Source organism: Pararge aegeria, chromosome 13 (assembly GCF_905163445.1).
Source record: "Pararge aegeria chromosome 13, ilParAegt1.1, whole genome shotgun sequence".
NCBI lineage: Eukaryota > Metazoa > Arthropoda > Insecta > Lepidoptera > Nymphalidae > Pararge > Pararge aegeria.
In genome coordinates this window covers 6,472,508-6,494,542 of record NC_053192.1, presented here as the reverse complement: position 1 = coordinate 6,494,542, position 22,035 = coordinate 6,472,508, and the positions used below count along the sequence as shown (strand labels likewise).

The 22,035-nt window shown below is 34.0% G+C and overlaps 1 protein-coding gene across 1 annotated transcript in view; it reads left to right on the top strand.

The window, feature by feature from the left end:
• The first annotated feature begins 1,946 nt into the window (after window positions 1–1,946).
• The window catches only part of LOC120628698 (beta-glucuronidase), a 33,116-nt gene continuing 13,027 nt past the window's right edge, over window positions 1,947–22,035 (top strand). Inside the window, exons 1-3 of the mRNA XM_039897263.1 lie at window positions 1,947–2,220; window positions 19,160–19,426; window positions 21,375–21,557. Coding sequence (XP_039753197.1) covers window positions 19,163–19,426; window positions 21,375–21,557 — 447 coding nt within the window. The 5' untranslated portion in view covers window positions 1,947–2,220; window positions 19,160–19,162. The remainder of the gene's footprint in view (window positions 2,221–19,159; window positions 19,427–21,374; window positions 21,558–22,035) is intronic.

The following is a 22,035-nucleotide window of genomic DNA, read 5'->3' as shown; positions in this document are numbered from 1 at the left end:
TGAATGAATGTATTCACTTTTATTGTACACCACAGAGAAACTTTACAGAGATACAAATACAACAGCACAATAAGGTAGAACGTACAATTTGGCGGCCTTATCGCTAAATAGTGATCTCATCCAGGCAACCAAAGGCATACAAGAAAATGCTATTATATATAGCATTTATATATATTTTAGTAATGAAATATTGATTTTATGGGTATATTTATTTTATGGGTATATGCACCACCTAACGATTTTCTGTATTTTTTATCTTCACCATTGGTTGCCTGGAAGAAATCGCTATGAAGCTATAAGGCCGCAAATTTGTATACGTTGTTTTGTTATACTTTTATTTTTTTTATGTTCTTTTTGTGGTGTGCAAATAAAATTATATCCATTCATTCTGTTCATAAATACGGAATTTGCGTTTCACCTGCCTTAGCTCTTTGCTAGATTTTGCAATTTTATTTATTGAAAATAAAAACCAATCTTACTTAGTTTGTAAATAAAAAATAATAAGTCCTACATGAATCATATATTATCATCATTAGATAAAAACAATATTTTAGCGATTCTTTGTTAGTGTTATCATCATGTTAGAATAAGTACTTACTCAGCATCTTAAAAGACTAAAATGAAGGAAATTAATACAATTCGTGCGTAGATAGGATAACAACGCTATCGAAAACTTCGACAGCCTAGATGAGACTGTGTACCCAATCACAAACCTGTAATTTTATGTTGGAATACTAATTCCTATTTCCAACAGATACCGTCAATAATAAGGATTTAATAATGATTTTATACACTCATGATAACATCTACATTTTATCATTATACGGTGATTCTAATTTGTAATGCAACTTTGAATCACCAATAATGTTACGCCTGGATAGCTCACTTGAAGCTACATAATAAATGGTAGGTATGATTACGTGACCGGTTTGGTTGCCATCGGTAATACTGAATGTGATTCATAAATAGGGAAGGATATATTAAATCTAGGTATTGCTGTTTTAGCAACCCATCGCACTCTTATAGTTTATTTTTATAAAGAAGCGCAGCGCACTCTTTAATAATAATTTAGTTGGTGGATCTTTAGTATACTCTATTTTTTCTCGTCGTTATTTCTTACCTGTCTTATACATACCTAACATAAATAATATATTGGTTTCTTTTAAATATAAATAAAAATAATACACAAGTACAATTTCTTACAACAGAAAATATTTTGAGACGGACATTTTTCACGTCAAAATTGGCACTTTTAGAAAAATTATATTGGTAAAATAAGTATTATAAGGCATAAAGTGTTGTCTTCTTTTGTTTTAATTTAATTTCGTTGTTAAATTTTCGCTTGGTACTTCATTCCTAAGCAATTCTGGTTAATGTTATCGTTTATGTATAACTAAGTTGTGGAAACTTTATTGGTTTATGTTATATAAAAAATACGGGATTACTTTTATGTGTTTGTTAAACAGTTGTTTCCCTTGAAAAGCTAATAAAGAAATAAATAAAATAAAATAACCTTAAATATGCGCTGTGGCAGCATCACAGTAATTTTGTACTCTCTGAAATCTGAAAATGATATCTGTTATGATATTCAGGTGTTTATATCTGAGAGCCATTGAAGCTGGTTTTTTTTTTTTTAAGTTTTAATTAATATATAAAACAAAGCTGTCAAGTTATTACTTATTGTTCGTTGGCTAATGCATAAATAACGTAACAAAAACAGGAAAACTGAATATAAGTCGTCAGCATCACATACAATAAACAATAACCTTTACTCGCAAGTTATCATTGTTTACTTTATTCGTTTTATCTGTAGCAAAGTAATCATTCTTAGGCTAGAAAGTGAATTGAAATAACTTAGCCGACCACGTCAAATTGCCTCATTATTACGAGTGGCACAGTAAATACTTGTATTTATTCTGATTTGGTTGGTTTACGCCGGTGCGTTCCGATCTGAGTATCAACACTTTTTTACAACCAGCCAGTCTGACAACTGGCGCTCTGTAGAGCACGTGTTCGCGTTCGTATTTTAAATTTCGCGTGAGGGAAATCCGCGCGAAAATAATAATAGAATAAGAATTTTTAGATTATCCTTCATACATTTATTTTACTGTTTAGAAATAGATTATTTCAAAAGAATATGTAACTAAGTGAAATTTTGGGAATTGTTAAGATTTTCGCGAATTCTTATTTCCTTTCACAGTTTTCTCGGAGAAGCAAAATGTAAGTAAAACATGATTTAAAAAATATAGCTAATAATTTTGTACTAAAGATAAATATTTTTTAATTTTTATTCTATTAATGAATTCGCAACTTTATTTTTCTAAATTTAATTACTTAGTACTTTAATACAGAGTCCTGCAGTTTCTTTTACGATCTCGCTTTGAATATATTTTCGTTGCTACTCTCAGATGTAAAAATGTAAATTTATTCTCGAATGAGTCTTATTAAAATATAAATAAATAATTAACACAACGTTTGTCTCTTAGGGTAGGTTTTTAAGGGATCCATCCCCCAGGGTGCCAACGGGACCCTATTATTATTAATGGGGTCTCTCTCCAGCCCGTTAGTCTGCTATCGGACTGGATCTCATGAACCGTAATAGGTGATGAGATCTAGGCCGACAGCAGACAGAGATCTATGAACCAAAGTAACACGTAAGAATTTAATCTGATTACCTACCTATTCAGGGGCTGGGGTTGTAGCTAATGGATAGACGAGCGGACACACAAACGTATGGATAGATAGCAAAGATTAAAAATAATATAATAACTGGGCATCGTTCGGCACGATGCCCTTATTATTTTGATAACTCAATAATAGTTATAATATAGAAGCTTTCGCATAGTTGTTTGATCAATGTTCTGATACTGAAGGCAGTAGTCCTTGAAACGGTGCGTATTGTGAGGAGGTTCTTCACTCTGGAGCCCTGACCGCCGCCGCTGGTTGCTTGGGTAATCAAAAGCCCCGTGAGCGTAGGACTGGATTTTTTATATATTTTTTTGTACATTATAATTTAATATTGATGTGAAATACAAAAAATTAGAATAGAATAATAGTCTGTATATAACTTGATAACTTCCTATTAAATATCAAATAATACAGCCTATGGAATTCTTTAAACCGATAATGATCTGACTTCATAAATCATCAATAACAATAAAATGTGTAGGCACTAGGTATGGTACTGTATATTTTTTATAAATTTTTCTCACCATCCTAGTATTTTGTGCATACGGAAAACACACGTTAGTACTATGTTTTATAACCTCAAGAATTTTCGTACCTTCTTCTCTAATATTAGATTATGTGACAGTGAATTAAACGCCTGAAATTATACGTAGGTAGTTAAATAAAAAGGTTCCACCCATATTGGGGTAGATTTTAGACATTTAGGGCATTACGAACAAATGTGGCATAACGTTGCAATAGTTGAAACAGCCGATTGGAGCATTGAGCAGCGGCGTTGCTTACTGAATGCTGGGTTGGGTGGGTTGGGTTCAATTCCCACAACTGGAAAATGTTTGTGTGATGAACATGAGTATTTTCAGTGTCTGGGTGTTTATTTGCATATTATGTGTTTTATAGATGTATAGTATGCATAAAAATATTCTTCAGTCATTTTAGTACCTACCCATTACCCAAGCTACGCTTACTTTGGGGCAAGATGGCGACGTGTCTAATGTAATGGTATATTTATTTATTTATTTACTTTTGTTATAATTTGTCACACTTTATCTGACAGCGCCGTTTAAATATACAAGCGTGAGACAAGATTACAGTACAAGATTATAACCAAGGGATAACTTCTAGTTGAATAAAAATGGTCTTTACTATCTCCACTTATTTTTGTGATGAAGAGTTTTATTATTCGTTTGTATGTTTTCTTTGGCACTATTTCGTTAAACTATACACATAGATCGATGTAGGTAACCATACCTATTAAAATGTAAACGTAATTCTTCATGGCAAGAAATTATAATTTAATTTAATGGAGAATTTAAATTGGTATTTGCATATAAATCTCATTTTAAAATTGAAAAACGTTTAGATAATAATGTCTATATTAGTCGTGAAACTTCAACACTTATTATTTTATTTACACAAAGAAACAAAAAATTAAGTGTGAAATATTAAAAGCACTAGTATTGAGTACCTACTTATAGTTATTTATAGGGTAACCCGGACCTAAGCAAAGAATAATATTATCATAAGAAATGGCTTCATGTTATATTCTAAAAAAGTTTTCATTTAATTTTATTAAAGACGTTATAAGTTATAAATACATATATTGCTAGTATTGTTTCTATTTATATAGTCTACATTTTTTTTTTTTTTTTTTAAATTCGTCTACCTCATAGTGGTGACCGACGTTGACAAATAAGTTATAGGTTAGTAGGTTGGTAGGACGGTTTTCAATTCTCTTTAGTCCGCCGTAGTGGGAGGCTTCGGCCGCGCCTATTCACTTTACGACAAGGGGAATGTCGCGTGGAAACCGATTACTGGTATTTCCCTAATAGATTAAATGTGCAGCGTCAAAATAAACTGATGTGAGTTTCAGGATGCGAAGAATAATAATTTTAGTAGTTTGTGTAATAAATAAACAAATATTATAAATAAATAAATAATTAGTCTTCTACCTTTTCAAACTGCACAATAATGAGATTGCAGTCAGATAACTATATAAAAATATTCTATGCCCATCTCCTAATATACCCAATTTTGGGAGATGGGACTGAGTGTCGCAGGATTTAAAAATCGGTTTTCGATCTAGGTACATCTCCTGCATGCCTGAGAATTCTCCATAATGTTCTCAACGGCGTGTGATGTCCACCAATCCACACTTGGTCAGCGTGGTGCACTACGGCCTATACCCTTCTCATTCTGAGAGGAGACCCGTGTCCTGTAATGGAATAATGTTGATTACGATGATGAACAAATAGATTTACAAGAATCATGTGCATGTTGCTTGCACGAGTAGCTCGTGCGAGTAACTTGCGTAGGTATGTGACTTTGTAAAGTTTGCACGACTTGCGCGAGTGCACCACTTGCGGGTGGAAACTCAGATTGTATGCAATCTCAAAAATATCCTTCGATTGAGATAATTGGACTGCATATTGTAGTAGTAGAGCTTTTTGTAACCCCATCTTACTGTGGGAGGAGTCCCGTGCCCGGTAATGGGTTGATATGATGATTTAAAAAAAATCCCTGTGCAATCCATCGCTTGCGACGGATTGAACATCGCCGCATTACCCTGTCTAAGACGAGTCTAGTCTATGAATAAAGAAGAATTTCTCTTTGTCTACATTTGTAATCAATTGCTTAAATCTAACGTTCAATCATACATTAGAATGCCCGTCAAATGTTCGTGCAAATGTGGGACAAGTGGACATAAGGACGTAGCTGGTGACTAACCCGAAAGGAATACTTAATTTAATGCCGAATCCTAGTTATGAACGTTATATCATGTTACGAAAAAACACGTGCAATGGCTTGAATGCAACTTAACGTCGTATATTAACCTATCTGAAATGTGAGACCGCAGACAGCTGCCGAAAATAAACAAAGCGCAAAGAAATAAGGATATAAAAAGTACTTACTACAAAAAGTAGGTTTTAGTAAAAAAAAACTTTAGGTATATATACTAAATAATAATTATATAACTGTTGGTTATTGATTTAATTGATTAAAGCAGAAATCGGATACTTTACTTTTAGACAGCCGATTGGAGCAGTGGGCAGCGACCCTGCTTTCTGAGTCCAAGGCCGTGGGTTCGATTCCCACAACTGGAAAATATTTGTGTGATGAACATGAATATTTTCAGTTTCTGAGTGTTTATATGTATATTATAAGTATTTATGTATATTATTCATAAAAAATCATCAGTTATCTTACCCATAACACAAGCTACGCTTACTTTGGGGCTAGATGGCGGTGTGTGTATTGTCGTAGTATATTTACTTATGTTTAACTTTTCGGAATTCCATGATATGCGATGATGCTATGCTCTGTTTTGTATGGACACTGGAGTATAAAGATTGAAGGTATTATGCTTTTCGCGGAGTATAGCAAATTATGCTTCATTTTCATAATAAATCATATTTTAACAATCAATAGACTTATCTGACTTATGTGCCTCTGTATGACTATCTTAAATTCAATAAACTTCACCTTAACGGAAAGTAAAGGTTGCTAAGGGAAATACAAGTAATCACCATAGTAATATTATCGTCGAATGTTTTATTGAGGCGTTCGTTTGTTACGCCGATACGTTAGTCGTTCGATAAGCCTAAGCTTACATATTCGAACCAATGAAACCATAAACCAAAATCATGTTTGCTTAGTAAAACGAGGTCAATATATTAACTTCGTTAGGAGTGACTATCGGGTCAAGTTTTAAACATTACTATTTACTATATAGGTTCCGGGTGACTTCGCTCGCATACATATGAAGTAATGTTTTCGTACAAAACATATCATCCGCTGTTCTACACAATATACCTACCTCGACCCAACGCGTAACATAGCCTACCCTCGCTCTTAACTCGTTTTGTCAGCTTCTTACGCCCGTTTTCAATAAACGCAAGGAATCACCTAAATCAAACGCCTTATGATTTTGGCCTTATTTTTTTGGATAAGTGGAAATTAAACAAATGTATGCCTAGGAATTGGCCTAGAATAAGCTAGTATTAGGTTACTTATTAAGGTAATGCCTTGTTCATCGGTATTGAAAACGGGCATTAGGGTCGTAGCATGGTGGTATACAACCTATACAACGTGTAACAAAATTACGAAATAATACTGAATGATGTATAAGTATATTTAATAAGGAATTACCCTGTAAAGATATTACATCAAAAGAAGCATGTTTATTTTTCCATATAAACGTAATCAAAACTTATGACAACCCTATTGAAGATAAAAGACCGACATGCCCATAGTACCTACGCTACGCGATGCGTATCCAATAAAGGGACAGGAGTCACATGGTTTAATTTTGCATGTTATGTTGGGACTGTATCTGATTTCTTTCAGTAAAAACTAAGACAGTGGTTTTCCAAAAAACTATTAGGTATTTGGTTTCGCAGATAAGCCTTAGGCACGGTACATAATGTACCTCTAAAGCCTGTGAAGTATTAATTAGGTTTTCATTCACATGTTGTATAACCCAGTCTAGGAACTAACAATGGCGCTATATGTCAAACTGCTCACCTAATATCCCCCATATTAGGTGAGCAGGTAGTAGTCTTACGAATGCTAAAAATATATAATAGGCTCGGTATTCTTTAGAACCCGAACTCTATCTTATCGATACAGTATGCAGCTTTCAGCTTTCGCTTACTGATCATTTCGTCTGTGGTCGATTTCCAGTAAAGGTATTGGCGAAATCACGCCGTTACATCCAATTTCCAACTTAGCCAGCTAGCCCAAAGTCACCTGCAAACAATATTCCTCTAATAGGTTTCCGAAGCCTCAGTTATTCGCCTATTGCCACGCCAGCATTGCGAGTCGTTGAGTAATTCGTTTCCGTTCTACGGGTCTAATCTTTCTATCACTCACTCAATGAATATGCGCCTTTTCCTATCACTCTTTAAATGAACTGCACCTCTTTCCATCACTCGCTGTATGATTCGTCGAGTATTTTTGCTCACTCGCTACATGAATCTTAGCCTCTTTCCATTACTAACTAGATACCTGTATATGCGCTTTCATATTATGAGGCTCGTTAGGTTATTGAAAATCCTTATAATTCATATTGATGTCCCACTCTTTACCAAAGACCCTCTCTCTCGTAGGATACCTTCTATGGGAGAGGAGGCTTATGCCATAGAGAGAGAACTCCATTGCAGATTCACGGCTTTAATGTTTCTTAGTTATCTTATACTTTGCTTTTTGTCGACCTCCCTAGCAGCGGTGAGTTTAAAGTTGGAGGTCTTGGGTTAGATTCCCGACAGGGAGATTTGGGTGTTTGTTATTCCCGAATAGACTCTTGACTGGTCTAGGGTGGGAGGCTTTGTCATACGCTTGTCATACGACAAAGACGTGCCGCTATGCGATCTAGCGTTCCGGTATTATGTCGCGTAGAAACCGGTTACCTATGGGTTAAACATAACTGCCATACTGCCTCCCATACACAGGTTGGCCCGCCACCAAATTAGACTACATCATCGCTTACCACCATGTGAGATAGCAGTCTAAGGCTATCTTGTAGTTTTATAAAAAAAATGCTAGTGTTAGTAACCAACACAGACGGTTTTATGTGTTCTCTGGGACAACATAAATTTCCTAACTCTGTTCCTAAATACTTATCTAACAATTTTTAGGGAGTCGATTTGAGTGCAAAATTAATTGAGGTGTTGGTATGAATTCATAAAAATTCTTCCTTGCTATCACGTACAATCACAGTCGACTTCTGACTCAATCGCCATCGGATACTATCACATTCCTCGACCTCATCCATCTAGCACGTTCCATCCATAAATGCAGCATTATTTACACGGTTCCATTGGACACACTCATCGTTAGATAATTATATAAAATAATTATAATATAATGACATTAATATTAGGTTTAAGTAGTGACTAATTTATTATGTAATATATATAACTACTTCTTTAATTTTATATGAACCTCAGTTGTATTCAAATGTTATACGCCAGAATTGGCTTAACGCATGTAACGGTTTGTGTTGCAACAAATAATTATATGATAAATAAATAATAATTGAAACAGTTTTGAATAAACCTACTGAGTGCTAACAAAACTTCAATTAATCACGTGGACAATAAAATATGAGCTCATTGACATTAGATCCTATGTGAAACAACGTATGCTGCTAAAAACGTGGGAATAAGACTGTCAACACGACACCCAAAGTATCTCTCTGTAATGATTAATTATATTCTTTGTCATTGCCATGAATCTATTTTGAATCAAACTTACTTTTACTTAATAAATCATTATTTTTCTCATATGAAGGTACATTTACTGTACAGGTTTTCATAAAAACAAACTCATGACTGGACTGTAGTTTTTTTTTTAAATACGAAAGAACTTAAAAATATAGCCTTTTTTCCATGAAAAGCCTACATAATAATTTCTATAACATTTAAATAGGAACGATATACAATAGCAAACTTTTTTGCGGTAGACCGTACACATTTGCTAATTAATTCCTAATCACTAAGCGACATCATTTTGCAGTTTTACCGGTGTTCAGAATGTTTAAATGTCCAATCTCAAATTAACTTAACCATTAGCACGAATTTAACAGTTACTTAAAGGTACTTAAAGTTAAAATAGGTTAAGTAAAAGCTAATGTGAACCTTACCCAGTACCACTGATTCCATAATGAGACGTTTGCCAGGTCAGCGGCTCTAACCATTAGTTAAAGACTTTCATTAGGAACATAGTGATAAATGATTTACCAAACTGTATGAAAAGACAATAAATTAAATAATACAACTTTACAGTAATAATCGTAACTACAACGTATCAGCGTGAAGCCAAAAACTTAAAAATTAGATTTACATAGATTTGGCGTAGGAAACATGGCATCGAAATTAAAGAAAACAATAATTATTATATGTTGTAGGTTCTAGCGCTATTGAATAGTGAGTATAATCCACAGGGGATTGGCGGCATGAATAAAAAAATAAAACAATAAAATATTTACGAGTAAATAGGTATTACCTACTGGCTAATAAGCAAATGAAAAAAATGGCGCACGTTAAGTAATACTCCTTAAAAATGTTTTTTATTTATTTAAATATATATATAAACTGAGTTTAAAAATACACTCTTCTGATACACTTCTTCATCTGATATTCAGAACGCTATAAAATAATTATCCACAGACACGAAAAATACTTATTTAATTGTTTTGATCTACATGAATAAAACCTTTTTTTTTTAAATTTGCTTATTAGCTAGTTACATTTTAAATCGATATTGTTGTTTGAAAACTGTTATGTATATTTATGGTACCTACATAATATAAGTACCTAGTAATTATTCTAAATTTCTCAAAAACGGACAATTTGGATTCCCTCCCCATATAACATACATCTTCATATACTAGATCGGCTCCAAAAGCTCAAGGCGTGATTGTAAGTAGCCAACATCAAGTATATAAACATATTTTTTACATCCGCCAGTTCATACAAACAAAATAACAAATTCTTCAGCATTATTAAAATTAGGTAGGTAGTAGGTACAGATTATTTAACATTGTTTGGCTTTTTAGCCAACTCTTGGCCCTTGCCAAAGAAATCGACTGCGGAACGGCATTTCATAACTCCGTGATAATACATTACCTAACATTGCTTTGTTGTGTCGGTAATCAATTCCAAACACAATAATTATGCGGTCGATAACCTTATTAAGTGGAGAAATATTTGTTTAAGCTATAATTAAATAATATGTATTTAATGTGTATTTTTTTCGTTCTTTAAGTTCCGTGCCCAAACGGAACCGTTCCGTGTTATAACGTTGCGATGCTGCGCTGTTTGTATGTCTCGGTTAGCTCGTAAACAAAATGAGATACCACGCATGTTTCGATATTTAGTATTGAGTTAAGGCCTATAACCGAATACTAAATTAGAAAATCAATTCAGTTATTTTTTTATATATTGTGTTACATACAAGAAAAACTATATTTTAATCTTGCCCTCACATATTATAGGGTCTTATTGTCTGCAAGGTACTGTGTAGATAACACTTTAAATATATTTTTTAACTTTTTATCTTCAAATCAGAAAAAAACTTAGTGAGTTGCAGGAGATTTTTGATATGGGATCTATCTCAAAAACTGAACTTGTAAAAGGTATTATTTTTGTTTGTTTTTGAGGTGTTGTTTAGTTATCTAATTTAAATAATTAACCTTGCCTAAGATACAGAACCCCAAGAAATATTGCACGATTCTGACTTGCGCCTGGCCGAATTTTCGTCATTATCTAAAAACAGTTTCAGTTTTCTGAAAGATGGAGACTATAAGATTAATGTCACCGTTTCTTACCTAGATTAGAATTTGATGAGCACTTACGGAGGTTTAGGAACAGGTACTTTTAAATTGGAATTCATTGTATTTATTCTAACGCTTATTTTTTAATGTTTGTTATTTGTATAAGTAAATAATAAACCTACAAATTGATTTATTAAATCGATAAAATACGTAATTCCATTCCAATGGCATCGCAGTTGCAAATTTCAACGTAGTGTTCTTGGACACGGTTTTGGAAAAGTTAGTTTCATTTCTTGTAATAGATAGGTACCTACTTTTTAAACATGTTTACTTATCTCTACTTATTTAACGTTTATCAATGACAATTACTGCTGAAGTAATAACCATAAAAAGGGCCTTTTTAGTTCGGGAAATTACAATTAAGTAACAGTTACCTAATTTTCTATCAGATAATTAAAGCTATGGCAGATACACAGGTAACGAGGCATATTACATCAATTTTAACATTATGTTATGAAACACTATGCGGCACAACTTTGATCTGTTAACTTATTTAAACTACCGATAGCCATAGGGGTTTATTTCATGTTTTTTCTTGCCTAACTACTTTAGTACCTATCTATTTATGAGAAAAAAATCCCATTCGAACTATTATAGCATTATAAATTAATTCACCAATGATCATAACATCAACTCGTCGGTATCAATCAGATATCAACGACCTGATAATAGCTATACAGTTTATAGCAAGAATGTTTTTTTCTAAGCGGGGTAGGTATAAAGACAAGATCGTATAAATACCGTTTTCTGATCACAGGTAACTGAACTTATCAACCTTATGAATTCTGACCTCTGAATTAGCGGTTACACGATAACAAACTCTAATGAAGACTCGTAAATGTACAAAATCGTTATAAAAATCCGACTTCAAGAACGTATACGTACATATTTTGAAGTAGATAATACTAGTATTCTGTATGCCCGCCACACCTGTGAAATATGTTTAGGAAAAAAAATATTTTGTTAAAGGTTGTAAATTTTTAAATATTTCTTAAAAAATGGTAAAAACTAACTCATATACAATGCGACTTTAACCCGTCAATCCAACTTAATATTTCAATAGGTAGGTATTCAATAGGTAGGTAGGTTCTCATGCTATCGTAAATTTGAATATTTAAGTAGTTACAATGGAATGCATTGAAATACTTGTATACGTACTTTGTACATACCGTACAATTTTTGACTAATATAAAAAAAAGTGATACGCGTCCCGCGTCCCCGATCTTCGTTCTAGATTATCAAGGTTTTTTTTAATTCCATGTGAAATTAGCAATAATCCTTCACAAACAAACTAACGATTTACAATGATGTTATTTATGAAGTCCGATGATTTTGATGCGATCGAACAATATCATTTATTAACTAATTAACTTTATTGATACGTCATCTTCTGAGGTGCTCGAAAATAACTCGCGTATTTAACTTTGCTGGTTATGACGGTTTCTTACTTGCAGGGTGCCAAAGGGTCCGTATTACTCAGCCTGTGTGGTATGTCTGTTGAAAATTAAAGACTACAATAAAACGTATTTTTGGTGTTTTTACTCGATCTTAATTTTGGCAAAACTCCGATGCGTTTTATATCGCACGGTGGTAAGGAAGGCCTTCTTTTTAGATATTGTAGACAGGTTTGTTTCCATGTCTACAAGTCAACCTATTTTTAATTTTGAATAAACCTATTTTAGTTATCACCCTATTTTAATTATACAACTATTTGCAAGTCATTAACTTTATACATTTACAATATGTTCCAATATAGTTCCGTGCTCAAGGAAATAAATATCTTTAGTTTTACCTACAAAAACAATGAGCGGCACATTATTATTTTTGGTAAAATATTTTAATGGCGACTGTATAGTTTGTTTTACAAAAATATTTCCAAAAAAATCTTGAATCTTGGGATTGAAGCTTCAACGATGCTGCCTATGTTGGGGCTGCTTCTGTGTTAGTAGGGCTTAACGTGCTCTACAAGGCACGTGGAGGCGTCAATTTCCAAACCTTGGTCTGCTATTCGGAACTACTTCCGTTACCATAAAAACGCTTTATTTAAGAATTTTGCCTCGGGTATCAAATCTAGGAACTGACTGACTGATCTGCAGTCGACCAAGCTAGCAACCAACGAGACAGCAACAACCCCAAATAATACATAATAATAACAACATATGAAACCTATATTAATAATGAATTTGAAAGTAAAGATTTTTCCTTGTTGACAACAAACTGCAAGGTTGGATTATATATTTTTAAATCTTCTACACTGGTGAGTTCCAAAAAAAAAGAATAAGATTCGCCTTTATTCCTTGTTGTAAGTTTTAATGTAAACCTAAGGTCTACATCGCCGTTTGTAATTTTATATTGAAGACCTAATGTCAGAATTTGATTCTAAAGCACACACTTCTAACACACTACTGCTGCTAAGCACTTACTGCTTTAACTGGTTCGGGACAAATGATATTCAGTCTTATGCATGGTACAATGGTGTCAAACAAGGTTAGTTTGACACCATTTCAAGTAAATACGCACCAAAGAAAAGTTATTAAATATATATTTAAGGATTATGGACTTGGTAACTGGAAAGGTATGTGGTCCGATCTAGTTACATGCTTCACTTTAGTTTGGGCCTCATAAAAAGGCTTAGTTAGTCAGCGAGCGATGGAGAAAGCGATTTTCGGAGTATCTCTGCGTGATCAAATCAGAAATAAGGAAAACCGTAAAAGAACTAACGTTCGGAGGAAGAACTAGAGTTCGGTAAATCTAGTTCTTCTACGGATCTCCTCAGCGAGTCGCGAAGCTGAAGTGGCAATGGGTGGGGCACACAGCTCGGCAGATCCCGTCGTTGTGGAGACGTTTGAATCCCAAGATGCTGGCGACCCTGCACTGACAAACGTTGGTGGAACCCCAGCTAGGTGGAAATACGACATCAAACCAGTCGCTGGGAGCCGCTTGAAACAAGCGGCCCAAGACCGTGGATTTTGGAATTCCCTATAAAAGATTATGTTCAGCTGCAGTGGACGTCGATCGGCTGTGGTGATGATGATGATGATGATGGGGCTTTATACCCCTTGTATTTCATGGGAAGTTAGAATCGTTACCCAAGAATGAGAAAGAGAAAGAGTTTCTCCCCTGCACACTCCCTAATTAAAAATATGTTTGAACTCTCGGGCAAGGATCTTAGTCCAACACGTAGATGCTTTCGTGAGATAATTGATCTAAAGCAATGGACGCAGCAACCGGATCTTATCCTTACTCAATACATCAAAAGGTAACATTAAATATCGGTCGGGATTCCGCATAGATATAAAAAAATAAATGTTGGTTCAGTTATTCAATCAATACGCAAATGGTTAACCTATATACCTAGATAATTTATTATGTATGTTTAACCTTCCAGTTCATTTGCTTTTTAAATACAGCTGTACTTTATTCAACGTAGAGTTATTTATGTATTCTGAGTACTTACGAGCTTAAAAGGAATAATACAAAAGTTAAGTACCTTTCTTACACATTCTTTTTACAATAAAGAAAAAATGTATAGTCCTTAAATAGTTAAATGAGTTTGGATAAAGCACATGCTGAGTTTCTTGGCGGCTTCTTCCGGTTACAATCTGCCTTCTGAATCGGTGGTAATGGTAGAGTCACTAGAAAGATGTGATGAGGCCAACTTGAAATAAGTGAATGTTTAATTTGAATTATTATTCCTGTACCTGCAGACACTGACTGCAATCTCCCCAAGTAGTAAGTGGATGCTACAGTCTAAGATACAGTCTAAGACGAACTAACTGGTTAGGGGTAGGTATAGCAGTGATACTATTAAAACGGTACCCCTAATCGGTTTGTACGCGACATCGTATAGGCAAGGTTTAATCTACCAGGCAAAAGGCAGGCAGGCGTAAAGTGCTACATAGCAACGACCGAAGAATCCCACTAGAGAATATGAAATTAACACGGTGAACTTCGTACCCCCTAAAGAACCTCATGTATGGAAAATAACCTTTGTGTTTTTCATAATTTTCATTTTTTTTCATTTGTTTTGAGGCAAAAAAAAAAACATTATTTATAATTCATACCGTTATTTGTAGTAGCCCTTACAGTTTCGTATTGCCTGCAACTTAGTCTAGTCTAGAATGCAATGTTCCCATACAAAATTTCATCCCCTATTCTTAAGGGATAATTTTCATGCAAACGCGTTGTAATTTCTTTAGAATTACTATTTTATTAGTGTCCGGCTTTAGTGATTAACTTTAAAAATCATAGGACTTTCATACAATTTTACAATTCTCATTCTATTTATAATAATTTATTTATTATTTATTGTATTTTCACAAGCAATTTATTCAAAGGAATTATTATCAGCTATTTACGCATCTGTGTCATAATAATATACTTAATATCGCATTTACCTTTCATTGTTCAATTCGTTTTCGCGTGCTAAAAATACTAAGTAAGTCACAGCTCAATACTAAGTAAGTACTATCACTGTGTATCTGAATCTGTTATATTATTGACAATAGGTACAAACAAAGTGTGCTACATAATATATACTCAATTAGGTTATCAGTGAATAATGTAGGTAGGTATGTACATCTTGTGTAACATCTTATTACCATAAAAATTATGTGAAACATGTAAAAACTATTTATCGTGGCAACTGGTAGTCTATACCACTATGGCGGTGTGAGGAATCCGATACAGAATTTATGAGTCCTATTGTTTATGCGCGTGTGCTAGAAAGCCAGTTGGTTTCGCAATAACGCATCAATATAACCAATTACTCGCAAACTTTTATGGCATTCGTTTTCGTACCTTAATTGTTACTTTTTCATATAGGAAGCGAGGAGGAAAAAATAATAGTTATTTTAATTAACATTATAATATTCTACCATTTGGTGTACAAAGTGAGTTGGTTGTTTTTTTTTTTTTATTTTAAGAACTTAAGTAAATATACTTATGTTTGAGTAAGACATAATACTGAGAATTTATTGACAAATCACTTCACTATTGGATTATATCAACTCCACTAGATTATATACTAAATGTGATAAAACGGTTTCTTGGTTTGTTATTTATAAATAAGTTTTATCTTTTCTGTGATTTAGGTATCCGTACTAAATGAGTATAAACTGTAACTGTTACCTGCGAATTTTCACGCATTTGCTTTGGCTTAAAACCGAATAGAATAAATACAGTATATACAACGTGTAAATAAAAACCGCAATGATACTTCACAGGCTTCAAACGTACATTATTAAATGACTCTGAGACAAATCCTACCTAATAATTTTTGAGTTATCCACGCCATAGTTTTTAATGAAAGAAATCACAGACAGCCCTAACATCACATGCAAAATTAAAATCTTGTGACTCCTGTCACTTTATTATGTACGCGTAGCGTAGCAGTGGTACTTTGCGCGTGTCGATCTTTTGTCTTCAAAAGGGTTGTCATAAGTAAACACTTAGAATATTTTGTAATTCGTTTACATGGAAAAATAAACAAGCTTCTTTAGATTTAATATTTTTACAGGTTGATTCCTTATGAAATGTACTTATGCATCATTCAATGTTATTTCGTAATTATGTTACATGTTGTATAAAGGTGCCTAATAAAAATGTTTATATCCTCTTTGCTCATTGAAATGTTTAAAAATACTTGACAATAATGATAGGGAAAAATCAAAGAGGAAAGAGAAAACTTGACACAGCGTCCCTCCCCAAAGGATTCTTTCTACACAGAACGTAGAACCTATTCACTCTTGAAATTGTTCTGACTTATTCTAGCACATTTGAAACTGGGATTGCCTTCAATGAGTTTATAGTAATGTTTTGTATCAAGGGTTTCCTTACAGAATAAGTTTACATAAAGCTTTTAAAAATATATTTCCCCCCTCATACCTAACACCGTGCGTTTTGTTCGTAGTCTTATGGCAATTAAGGTCTGTAATGGCTAGGTAAGTAAAACTTTAAAAAAACATATTTAGAATGATCTTTACATATACGTGTTGGCTTAAAGTGATCCCATATTACACGGGGTTTAAATTATGCGATAAAGTTACGGCTATTTCTGAATGCCGCATATAACACGTATATTACTTTCTTATCGTCTCTTGAGAGCATACATTGTCATGCAATATGCATGACCACATAATATAAACGGAGTAGCAAATACTTGTGTTGCATCTTTAAAATGTTTCACTTTCGTTGAATTATCGAAGTGCAAAGTCATATTTTTCCGTAATTATTTATCTAGGGTTTTTGCTGCATAACCCAGCACTCTGCTCCAATGTCACTTTACGGATTTCAACGATTAATAAATATTACAACACATAAGTGTCAACACCTTCCTATAGGATGTGCAGAGTCAATATTTGCTCGGGCAGATAGTCTTTACATATCGAGTTTCTAAGAACGTTATCTATACTTACCTACAAAAGTCGAGACATACAAAACTTCTAAGCTAAGGGGCTTAGAGTTTTTAAAGCATTGATTTTATATGTTGTTATCGTAAGCTTACTGATTTTAAGCCTGTGTACAACCATTCCCTATCTGACGCTAGAATAGATTTGCCAATCTTGCTTGGGCTTACTTGCATCGCAAGCAAAGCGATATTATTTTGATATTGTTGATGTTTCGTTTTATAATAATAAGGCTGGTTATTATAATAATAATTTAAAAACAATAATCTTTTAAGCAATAAGTAGTAAACCTCCAAAATTTTACTTTTAGCAATTATGCCGTTGAGATATAGGTACAAAGCCAAAGTAAATATAAAATCGAAGAAGTTATAATCGTAACAAGCTATAGTAGATCATAAAAAAATATTTGTCGTCTATTTTTGTCCCGAATATAGGTAACAAACAAATATACAGACACAATTCTTTATTTATAATATTGGTATAGATTTTTAAGTTTAAGTTCATTAATTTATATCAGTTGTTTATCGGAAATGAGAGATAATAGCTCCAGACAAGAGTTCAAGTAAGCGTTGTTTCCTATAAACAAGGAACTCTCTTGACATACAGGATCTTATTGTAATAATTAATATCTGTTGGGTCTATCACTTTTGCTTCGGTGCGTCATTTTAAATTATTCGATTGTATTGGTTAGATACCTAACGCATAACCAAAGGAAAGCTGCCCTTGTATCCACCGGCTTCTCCCACCAGTGGGTGCAGGGGGAATTCATACTTACCCATACACCCACTGTCTGCGTTACAGTGGGATTATATGTAAAAATATATCGATACATTTTATCGATAATATTTAACAGTAATATTTTCGTAGCGATTTAATAAAAAAAATATTATATTCAAAAATAGAATATAACTTAATATTCATGCCTGTATCAACTATACAGGTTGATCAGTAATGTATAGTTTGGAACTGGAACTTTCAGACCTTCGAAGGTCTGAAATTGACCTTTCCTCCGTGCGTTATTAATAACAACTTTTTCCCTAATAAGAGTAACTTATCAACTTAACTTGGGATTAAAGTTAATCCGTCTTTATATCGAGTTGTTTATTTTTGATGTGTGGTCCCCACATCTTAGTAATTTCATATCGAACAATGTAGGTATACAGCAACAAACTCAATTGCTTTATCCACGAAGGAGTGCATAAACACTCCGACGAAGTTTATATGTGATACGAACGTCGCCAATCCACCAACCAATAAATCCACCAATCCGCAATGGGCCAGCGTGGTCGATTACGGCCTTAGCCCATTCATATTGGCTAGGAGACCCCTGTTCTGGGGTGGACCGGTAAAGTTTTAATACGTTACGAATATCGCAACCTTCATTCGGACCATTACAACAAGACTTTTGTCTTGCAGTGGGGCTTTAATTAGTCTGATTTTAAAAATTCAAAATTCAAAATTCATTTATTTCAAGTAGGCCTAATTTAAGCACTTTTGAAACGTCAAGTCTATATGACTCTACCACCAGTTGGGAAGGCAGATTATACCGAGCAGAAGCCGGCAAGAAACTCAGCAGTTGCTCTTTTCCAATATCAACAATTTACATTTTACATTTTTTAATTCATTTTTCTATTTTGTGAGAGATGTAAGCGGAGCCGGATGCTTCCAAGCAACCTTGTCATTTAGCTCAGAAGTAACATGTTAAATCAATGCATATACTCCTTTGTTACAGATAATGTTCACCAGTAGTTCAAGTTTGCTTCTCTTCTCCACTATCATCCTCACATTAGCCGATGCAACGGTACCTGGCACAGCGAGCGCTAACGAAATCAATCAAAAAGCACAAAAGAAATCCCCAAATCCTGGTGCGGCTTTGTACCCTCAAGAGACAGAAACTAGATATTTAAGAAATCTAGACGGTATATGGAACTTCAGACGGTCGCCCGTGGACCCAGAACACGGATATCGAAATGGCTGGTACGAGCAAGACCTCGATAAGGTAAATAAAATTTAATATAATATCATTAGCTTCAGGATCAAAAATTACGTGAGAAATATCATAGCGAAAACTATATTAAAGAACTTCTGAATGAAGAAGTACACTGATATCGGTGGGCTGACTTTAAGAATCTATGGACAATGCAAAAGAAAAACAAATTGTATGGCTAAACATATCAATTTTTTGTCTCTCAAAATCCGATGTTGACATATCAAATATGCTGATACAAAAAACAATAGAAGTTCGGAATTAAAATAATAAAGCACAAGCAAGTTGCGCTAGCTGGTTTTCGTGTTTATTCGTCCATAGTTCACCAGGTTATTTACCCCGGATTCTGGTTTCTCAATGAACATATTAAGCGATTCAAATTACCAAAAGTGTTAAGTTCAATAAAATTTAATTTATGAACGACATCAAAATTAATTATGCATACAAGGATTTTTTTTAATCCTTACGGGCGTACAAACAAAAGCTATTGTATATCTAATAGTATGCTAAATGCGTTCTTCAAAGATTTCTCATGTCGGTTCACACAGATATCAAGCATATCTTAGTAATATGCGAACGGAAGTCTAAAAATTGTTTCGTAATTTAAGAAAAAATATTTTTGGTGGTAATAAATAAAAAACGGATTATCGGCTTAGTTAGCAAGTTCATAAAGAAGTCCTGAGGCGGGCCAGAAAATGTAACGTACCTATCGAAATTTGCTGTCCACAAATTATCAGTTTACCAGACCGGACGAAAGGGGTACGAATATTGTAGTACATAGCCTGTGTACCTTAGAATAAGTTAAAATATTCGCACGGGAAGCACATTCGGGATTCACATAAAAGCGTGAACGTTTAGGTTATTACAAGTACTTAATATAGCTATTTCCCTGACTGATCTCGGCCACGGTGGTCCATCTCAAAACAGATTTTCGACTTAATATACATACCTAATGGTCAAAGCCAGCCAGCCTTATTGGATCAGCTTTCAAATTGAATTCAATTCAAAATTCTTTTATTTCAAGTAGGGCTAATATAAGGACTTTTGAAATGTCAAGTATGTCTGTTTCCTCTTGTTGTTCGGAAGGTAGATTCTACCTGGAATAAGCCGACAAGAAACTTTTAGTATGGTAACTTTGATGCTTTGAATGTGTTTTTATATATTCTTTAAATTGATGGTAAAGGAAAAACTAATATTACTCTCAGCTTTGATGGTCCAAGCTCTAATTCTTTCTCTCCTATGAGAGTTAGGCCTTTGATCTTCAATAGCATGACCATGTCATAAATTATTTACCAAATCTAGACTGACTCGGCCTTAACTCTATGAGCTCGGCCCTGGGTCGCTATGACATTTAAAACAAAGTGCATTTTGTGACGTCTTTTTGCAGGAACCGGAACATTTATCAAACCGGTTTCGGTTATTAATTCCTGATATTGGAATAATTTCAGAGTTAAGTTTCGGATTGGTTCCATTAACCGATTGAAGAGTGAGACAGTTCGAATTTCGCTTGTAAAATAAAATGAACCATTTTACCATTTAACCGCTTGGAAAAAGAAGCTCTGTGCTAACCATTTTCCTGAACTCAAATTCAGCTCTTTTTGTTATTTACCGCGCTGGCTGCGAGCTGGAAGGAATAAGAGAATTAGCGTCAAAAGGAAACCATAAGCGGAAGCAATAGAACTCTCCAAAAGTATCTAGTTCGTTAAATATATAAAGGATCCTTCCTAGTTAGTTAAAGCTACTTCATTTTACTCCGTAAGACTAACCTAGCCTGATGATATATAGCCGATTACCTTCTTCGATGAAGGGCTTATCTGACTCGACTAGCGGATTTAAGCAAGTTGAATCAAAGTTTAATATTAATTTGTTATAAGTTATCTTTGAATCAATTTGTAATCCGATTAATTTAAATTATTTATCTATATGATCGAATTTCGAAAGTTTTTTTTTCTTCACCCAGACAGGACCAATTATTCCTATGCCGGTGCCTTCGTCATACAACGACGTGGGTGAAGATGCAACACTAAGAGATCACGTTGGACTGGTGTGGTACGACAGGCGGTTCCACGTGCCAATATGGTGGGCCCGCACAAATCAGCGAATTTGGCTGAGATTCAGCAGTGTTCATTATGCCGCCCAAGTGGTAAGTTTTTTGATGTTCTTAATTAATCTACCACTAATATACTTTCATTTACATGAAAATATCAATCCATCAAATCCATCCGCGCCTCCGTATTTTTATACGGAAGACCAGCGCCTCTGGTCCCATCAAAGGATGTGGACACTTTTGGAACCATAAATATTACTTACCTACACGAGATTTCTTTAATTAAAAATATTTTGTTAGTTTAATAATTCTAAACGTAATTATGAGTGGCAAGAAGACGATTCAAACAGAACATCAGAGGGCTTGCGTGTCTCGGTTGAAGATGCCGTAAATCGAGATTGATATACTTAGTTTCCTAATAATTTAATACCTACTCAATGTTTTCGATAAACCACTCCGAAATTATAAGATAACGATTTTGAAGTATAATTAATTTAGACATATGCGGTTAGATCGCTCCTATACGTTGTAAGTAATCGGATATACGAATGTAAATTTTAGGTACCTACCTACC